This window comes from Amphibalanus amphitrite, unplaced genomic scaffold (assembly GCF_019059575.1).
Source record: "Amphibalanus amphitrite isolate SeventyFive unplaced genomic scaffold, NRLGWU_Aamphi_draft 000358F_arrow, whole genome shotgun sequence".
Classification (NCBI taxonomy): domain Eukaryota; kingdom Metazoa; phylum Arthropoda; class Thecostraca; order Balanomorpha; family Balanidae; genus Amphibalanus; species Amphibalanus amphitrite.
In genome coordinates this window covers 250,217-258,424 of record NW_024881852.1, presented here as the reverse complement: position 1 = coordinate 258,424, position 8,208 = coordinate 250,217, and the positions used below count along the sequence as shown (strand labels likewise).

General features: G+C 55.2%; 1 protein-coding gene across 1 annotated transcript; it reads right to left on the bottom strand.

Annotated features, from left to right (window-relative positions):
* Positions 1–3,559: 3,559 nt before the first annotated feature.
* LOC122389457 (forkhead box protein D1-like) lies at positions 3,560–5,344 on the bottom strand. The gene has a single exon (XM_043381558.1). The coding sequence runs from the start codon at positions 5,234–5,236 to the stop codon at positions 4,010–4,012; it is 1,227 nt and encodes a 408-aa protein (XP_043237493.1). The 5' UTR covers positions 5,237–5,344; the 3' UTR covers positions 3,560–4,009.
* Between the last annotated feature and the right edge of the window lie 2,864 nt (positions 5,345–8,208).

Sequence of the window (8,208 nt, the reverse complement as noted above, 5' to 3'; positions counted from 1 at the left end):
TGTTAGCCATAAAACTACACCCTGAAACAAACTGTTTGGGACACAGTACACGCATGTTAATGTATCACGACTATAGCAAGGGACGCAAAAATTATCTACCTTCTTTGATATTTACAATGTTTTGACGCCAAAATATTTTTTGAAAGCAACAAATAAAAAACATGCAATCACCAGCCAGCCGTTGCCCAACTGAGCTTCGCAAATTTTTGTGCAGTTAACAAGGCAGGCTTCCGCTTTACGCTAAGAACATTAATTTCCAGGTTCGATTCTTTGTTTCCCGGCTAGAGGGGGTGGGGCGTCTTTCCCACCCTGGGCATCTTACCCCACTCTCCCCTACCTTTCATAATCGTTTGGCATAGGCGCGGGAGCCGGGGGGGCAGTGGGGGCAGCTTGCCCCCCCAACTCTGGGGCCGTGGGGGCGATGCCCCCACAGCTTTGAGACGGAATACCACACTTTTTTTGCAAATGTTTTCTTTTTTTGTTGAAAAAGCCGAGGGGTGAAAAATAAGTGGCCTAAAACCGGTGAGAAAACTAGATTTGGGGGTACCCTAGGTTAATCTCTATTATGGTGTGCCCCCCAGTCGGAAAGTAGTTCCCGCGCCCTTGTCGTTTGGCGTCAAAATACCTTTGTAATAAAAGTTTCGGCAGGTTCTGAAACACACATTGCCAGAATATTGTCAACGAGAGTTGACGCATTTAGAAATTATCGCAAAAAAGTGGGGTCTCAAGGGGTTTGACGTCCATAGTAGGTATCTTACCCTATATCTGGACTGTTCACTGATTTCGCCGACTGTCATTAGGAACGTGCTGGGAAATGTGACGATACATATAGTGGTCTAGGGCATACGTAAAGCAAAGTCTGTAGACTGTAAATGAATAAAACTGATTCATTTAGTGCCTGAAGGCTGAAGTTCTTTATTTAGTTTAGTAGGCACTAGGCAGTTCAATGCCGTAGTCATTGCGGTGCCCGTGTTATGAGCATTTTTAGCGGTTTGTTCTTTTCTACCATTTTCCTGACCTTTTTACGAGCAAACACGAATCGCGAAATGCTTTTGCATTTTATATGCTCTTTCCTCAATGTTCTTTGTTTTAATTTAGTTTAACTAATGAAATATCTAGATTCTAGCAAAACAGATAATTGAGGGAACTGTCGTTGATCATAGAGGATAGCTACGAAGCTATAGGTATAAACGAATGAATAAATAAGCGATGAAAGTTCCGGCCCAGCCTCGTCCCATTGGGGATATCTCAATGTAGCCCGGCCGACAGGTGGCAGCACGAGCGAACCGGACACGCCGGCCTCGGTAGTGGCTATGGCGGCCGACGCATTGGATGCGTTTTACGTGATTTACAGGCGGACGGAGCTAAGATCATAGCGATTTGGATAAGTTTTGGGGTATTTTCCTTGCTTTCAGGCTTTGAGACGCTTATTTTGTGCCTCTCCGGCCGAGAGGGGCGGGTGCGGCTCCCTCCCCATAGGTTTTCCTGCGATAGATCGAAACACACCGGCGATAGAGAACTGAAACTTGACATCCCTGACCTTTCATTCAAGGCGGATCTTGTGACAACGACCGCATTTCGAGGCTAGGTCAGTTGACTGAACTATGACGTCATAAGTGAATCTCTGCATGGTCCTCAGATGTCGCAACTTCGCACCGCCTCAGTTCCAGAGGAATTTTCACAGGGAGAATAATGAAACCTATAGGACGTACTATTTTTCGGATGTCTCACATTTGCACATGCCAAATGTTTTCTAGAGGTTGCATGAGGTCAGGTCGGGCACATGACCTCACGTGACCCCATTAGCTTACTTCATAGGTAAGCTAATGGGAAAATATGGATACTGTTATTAGTCTGGTACCGGGAATAATCTAAAACTATTTCAGTCACATGGCATTGTGATTTCATGCACTCTTTGAAGGTCATATACTTCACTTTTGCATTGTCGACCTTTCGTTACGTAATTTTTAACGTCACTTTGGTCACAAGAGTTGTTCGTCAATAACTCACGATCCCATTGATATAGAGAGTCGGTAGAGCGTAACACGTCGCTGGCAAAAGCAAAGTTGTGCCTTTCATTGTGTCAAAAATTGTTAAAAAATAAACTTTTCCGTGAAAATGGCTAGAAGTTTATGTGTTGGCCTCAGAAGCAGGCATTAGTCATTATGCGGTTATCATTGATCCTCAGCTCCGTCAGATTTGGTGTTCTCCAAGGCTGAGATGGGGTGGCGTATGGAGAAACCTGGCGCGAAGCACGGTGTTCAATACTTAGAAGCAGGGATGCGGAGCCGTGGAAATTTCAGACGGCTCCGGCTCCGGCTCCGGAGAAAAAATCGGCTCCAGCTCCGAGTAAAATGTCATATGGCGGCTCCGGCTCCGGCTCCGGCTCCGGCTCCGAGTAAAATGGCCCGGCTCCGCCGGCTCCGGCTCCGGCTACGGCTCCGGCTCCTACTCAGTACATCCCCTATGCGATTAATTAAATACGGGTGGAAGAAAAAAGGCGGTTGGATTGGTGCACGTTGCTTCTGTATTTGCATGACAAGGCTATTTTGAATACCACACATTTTACTGCCTTGTACTGTCAAACCGAACTAGGTCAATTTTTTTCCTCTTAAAAAAGAGCCGGAGTCGCCCCCTTTTTTGACGGCTCCGGCTCCGGCTCCGGCTCCGGGGTATGCTGTTTCACGGCTCCGGCTCCGGCTCCGGGCAAAATATGCCGGCTCCGGCGGCTCCGGCTCCAGCTCCGGCTCCGCACCCCTGCTTGGTATTGTCAGGGTTGCATTCTGCCCATGCGCACGTCCACTGTGCATGTTCCACAGACCACAGTCCAGTTTCAGGGCCAACTTTTGCCATGACTCGTCCCTCGAATTCGCCCATGATGATTTGCTTAGACAAAATGTTTATGTTGTCTACGTTTATGTTTATTGTATAAAAAAAAAACACCAACATGTCGAATGATTTTGCCAGGTTGAAATCATTTGACGGATCATTTAAGCTCATCGACGGCACGGGTAGGTACCTACTCGGTCATTTTGTCCCTCCTTTTTTCAGTGCAGTAAGTTGAATACTCCGTTTAAACGTTCTAACTCTACCTCATGAGCCAGAGGAACTTCAAAGGGCATACAAATAAGTGATGGCTCTTTTAAAGCTTTTAAGCAAGTTGTCGAAATTTTCCTCAGGCCAACATTTCAGTAGCTCACAGTGCAGGCCAGTATCAATGGGAGAAACACCAGCCCACGTTTTCTTTGTGAGCTCGGACCATTTCTTCAGTCCATCGGCATCATATACCATCTTGTAGTCTTAATCCACAATGACGACCGTTTTTTAAAGGAAACCAGTAAATAATTGTAAAAACTTTCGGAGATCCGCGCATCTCCACCGCAATAACAACGCAGCAAGCTGCCCTCGCGCCGCGCGCCGTGTCTGAATCGACTCGTGAGACATCTGGCGGCAGAACCTGGTACTGCTTATTGCGCAAAGCCCCTTTCAGCTCGACTTGACCCGTCCCAACTCAGTCCAAACCAGCTCGACCAGAGTCCGTGCCCGCTGAAACGCGTCGTACAGAGCACATCCAATATGTATTCTTTGAAAGCAGGTCAGTCAGTGACACGCACACACACACATACACTGAGATCATAACGACTCGAAACAACAGGCGGCGCCGGGTGCAGGCCGGCGGCCCACCGACCCCGCGAGGCCCCACTGAGCCTCGACCCAGCCGGGACCGGGAGTCGCGGCCCCAGCGCGCTCACTGCAGCCCGGTGCATGTTAGCCACAGGTCGCACTATCGACAACAGCCAATCTAAAACATATTTAAATTAAACAACAGAATGCGATAAATATCCTCTGTGTCGGCGCGGCGGGCGGCATTACCGGGTCAAACCGGGTGGTCCGGCCGGCGGCCATTGTGTAACAGTCGGCACACGGTCCGGCCCCGACTAACACGCTGCCGGTCGCGGGGTCTGCCGACACACCACCGGCCGACCTCAGCCGCTGCCCGGAGCGGCCCTCACCTGCCCAGCGAGCACTGCAGCCGGTACAGCTCCTGCGCCGCCAGCCGGAACGGCAGCGCGGCCATCGGCGGCGCCGGTGGCGGCGGCGGAGGCGAGTGCTGCGAGTCGCGCGCCATGATGGCCTCGATGCTGAACGGAGCTGCTGGCGGCCGGACGGGCCGCGGCGCTGCCACCGGCACCGGCTTGATGACAGGCGGCGGCAGCAGCGGCGCCGGCGGCAGCGCGCCGAACGTCATCGGCCCCAGGTACGGGTGCAGGTGCGGGTGCGGGTGCGCGTGTGGGTGGGCGTGCGGGTGCGGGTGCGGCGGCACGGTCGGCTGGCGCATCATGAGCGCGGCCCGGTACGGCTCGAGGCGGCCGGCGGCGGCGGCCGCCGCGGCGCCGTACAGCTCGTGGAACGGGTCCGGCTGGTGGCGCTTGTAGCGCTTACGGCGCCGCAGGAAGCTGCCGTTGTCGAACATGTCCAGCGAGGCCGGGTCCAGCGTCCAGTAGTTGCCCTTACCCGGGTTACCTGGCTCTCGCGGAATCTTGACGAAGCAGTCGTTGAGACTGAGGTTGTGCCGGATACTGTTCTGCCAGACGGGGAACTTGGCCTTGTAGTAGCTGAAGCGGTTCATGATGAAGTCGCAGATGCCGCTGAGAGTCAGTTTCTTCTGCGGCGACTGCAGGATGGACATGGTGATGAGCGCGATGTACGAGTAGGGCGGCTTGACCAGCGCGCCGGCCTTCTTCTCGCCGTCCGTCTCCGTCTGGCCGGCGGCCGGCTCGGTCCGCGCTCCCTCCCCGTCTCCGTCACCGTCTTCGGTCTCGGCCGGCGGCGGCGGCAGCGCGGCCGGCTGCGGTGGCTCGCCGGCCGGCCCCTCCGAGTCGTCACTGTCCACCGTCACGTGCTCGTCCGAAGCGTCTGAGGGCGGCTCGCTGGGAGAGCGCACTGGCTCTCCGGTCGCGGGTAGCCGGAAGTCGAGCGGCGTCTCGGCGAACTGGGAGATGGCGCGCAGTCCGAGGATGTCGCGCACACTGTACCCGAGCGGCCCGGCGGCGGCGGCGGCGGCAGCACCGGCAGCGCCCGTCTCTCCGTGCACCTCCATGGCTGACGACTGAGCCCACAGTCCGCTCTGCGCCCGGTCCCACCGCCGCTCCGTAAACTGTTGTAACACAACGCCTGCCAAATGTTTATCGCCCTCCCCAAACAAATTGTTGCCGAGCGCAGCCAATGGAAACATGTCTATCCGTCAGACGTCACAAGACTCCGCCTCCGAGGGCGGAGCTTGTCGCTGATTGGTCGGCGCCGGCCGCCGGATTAGCCGGCTGGCGCAGATGTGAGACAACTTTGGCATGGAGAAAATAATTATTATCGCGTGAGTGCAAACAACCCATTTCGACGTGTTGAGATATAAGAGAGGCCCGGCTCTGCAATGTCGACAGCGAGGCAGGCTGGGCGGGCGTTTGGTGAGAAAATATTGGCGGAATCGCCGCCAAGTCGGCGCCAGCACGTTTTTCGCCGACGACGGTACGAGAGGAGAAGGCAGCAGCACGGCGGCGGCGGCGGCGGCGGCCGGCCGGCCGAGTTAAAAATAATCGCCACCCGATGGGCGGCCGGGATTATGTCAAGGGTCTAACGAGCAAATGAGAGCGGCGCGGGAGAGGCGGCGCCGCGCCGCGCCACTATTTACCACCGGGATTAGCGGCCGAATCAAACGGCGCCGCCGCCGACACGCCGCTCACTCAATACGCCACTCTTCTCGGCAGCGGCCTTCGCGCGTAAATCAAATAGCTGACACTAAACAACACATTCCGGCCGCGGCCCGTCTGACAGTCGACAGTTTTGGCGCGCCGTCGCGCATATTGCCGGCCGACTTCATTCCGGCGCGGCCGAGGCGCTGACGCAGCCGTCGGAACGCGCCGCTCTGATCTAATATTTGTTATAAGATCAGAAATATTTGTCGGCTCGCCGCGTCAAGCGCAGATATTGCGTGCTCATTTGTAATAGCCGGCGGGGCGGGCGATGAACGGCGCGAGACAAAAGGATATGAGGCCGGCTCGGGCGGCCGGCGAGCGGGGGTGCGTGCGCCGCGCCCCTCCCGCCGCGGGGGAGCCGGCTATATCGGATGACGGCAGAGCGGGCCGACAGAATGTCTAATCTGGCCGGCGCGATACGATCGCGGGTCGCGGCGACACGCCGCTCTTAACACGGCACGTTAGGCTATCGGTAAATAAACGGTCCGGAGCGGCGGGCCGCGCCGGCCGATACCGGCTAATGAGAGCTGACAGACGGTACCGTGTACGGCTGACTGACGGGACGGGGGACTGACAGACGGTGGAAAGGCTGACAGACGGTACCGTGTACGGCTGACTGACAGACGGTGGAGAGGCTGACAGACGGGACGGGGGACTGACAGACGGTAGAGAGGTTTGACAGACGGCAGAGACTGACAAAACGGCCCGGCAGCGCTGACAGACGGCACCATTTGAGCCTAGCTGACATACGGCACGGGAGGGCTGACAATCGGTAGGTATAATAGACTGTCTCACACTAGAGAGTCTCACAGACGGCAGAGAGTCTGACAGACAGCAGAGAGGCTCACTGACAGACGGAAGAAAGGCTGACAGGCGGTAGAGGAGCTCACTGACAGACGGTTTAGATACTGACTGTCGGTCCAGGGGGACTGACAGACAGATTCATTGTATTCACGTTAAATCCGCTATTGCGGCTTTTCATCAACGTAACGTCAAACGTTAAAAAGAGTTGACATAGCAAAACAGATACACACAATTCAAGCACAAGCACACACATGCATACAAGTCAATCAATCATTCAGTTTGAATCACGCCCCAGCAAGTAGCGTTTCACGGCGGTTTTGAATGCTGGACGACCATTGTAACGGTGTATGAATTCGTTGTACTCCGAGACACCGCTATACAAAAGTTGCCGCCTGCCAGGATTGGTGCCCATCTGAGTACAGACGACTCCATAGAGAATGACAGACGTCAGACGGCTCGGGAAGGCCGACGACCACAGGGTCCAGGGACTGGCAGATTTTGTACCTAAGTGACTGGTGACATTCAGAACAACATACTAAAAATGATAACAGAAGGTCTCCAAGAAGCAATACGAGTCATAGCTGCTAGACGGACGGGGGATGACGGAAAGACGGGGGCGGTGAACGGTAGTCGGTAGCTGACAGACGGAGGAATGGCACACGTCTAGGGCTGACACGCGGGGCTGACAGTCACACTCACAGCCCAGCACCCGTCAGTCAGATATGACGGAGGGTCGGGCTGACTACAGCAGTCAGATATGACAGAGGGTTAGGATGACACTCACAGCCCAGCACCCGTCAGTCAGATATGACGGAGGGTTGGGCTGACAGTCGCGGTCCAACACCCGGGCCCGGCAGTCAGATATGACGGAGGGTTAGGCTGACAACAGCCGTCAGATATGACAGAGGAGAGGGTTAGGCTGACGACAGTAGTCAGGTATGACAGAGATTAGGATTACAGTCGCCGTCCAACACCGGCCGTCAGCTGTGACAGAGGGCCCGGCTGACGCCGCCGCCCGCCGCCCGGCCGGCGCGCGGCGGCCGCCCGCTAGGTTTACTCGGCCCGCCGGCACAGCTGGGAGCTGTCCGTGGCGGTTTTGTCACGACGGCACAATATTTACCACATCAACAGACGCTACAAGAGGAACGGCCTGCCGAAACATGGCCGGCGGCTGGCGGCGGCGGCCGGGGTGCGTCAGTGGCGCCCGGCCGGCCGTATACAGTCCGGGGCCACACTCCGGGCCCGCCCCCCACCGGCGCGGCGCGGCCCGTCCCCTCGTCCCGGGGATCTGCTGCGAAACTGTGTACCTCAAGACGATTCCTGGGCAAGACGGCGAAAGGAGGATTTTTTTTTGCAAATCATACCAAAGGTAGTGGTTGAAAAAATAAGGAAGGTCCCTTCCGCATTTAATAAAAATGTCGCCAATTATTTCGTAGCTCAATGCTACGTTGTAATCATGTGCTCAGCGAACTGCTAACGACGCCGACTTTTTCGCATCTCATTTGTTTAACTCATTGGTTATACCTACCTCATTAGGTCTAGACCATAATCGTCTGACTGACGCCTCGTCCGCATAGTTCATTCCTGTAGACTAAAGCAACACCAAACTAACCGTAACCATCCGGCTTCACTGAAATCACAACCAGAATCAGAA

Bases quoted from the DNA above. Each gene is read 5' to 3' on its own strand.
- LOC122389457 (XM_043381558.1), bottom strand. From the start codon at position 5,236: ATGTTTCCATTGGCTGCGCTCGGCAACAATTTGTTTGGGGAGGGCGAT.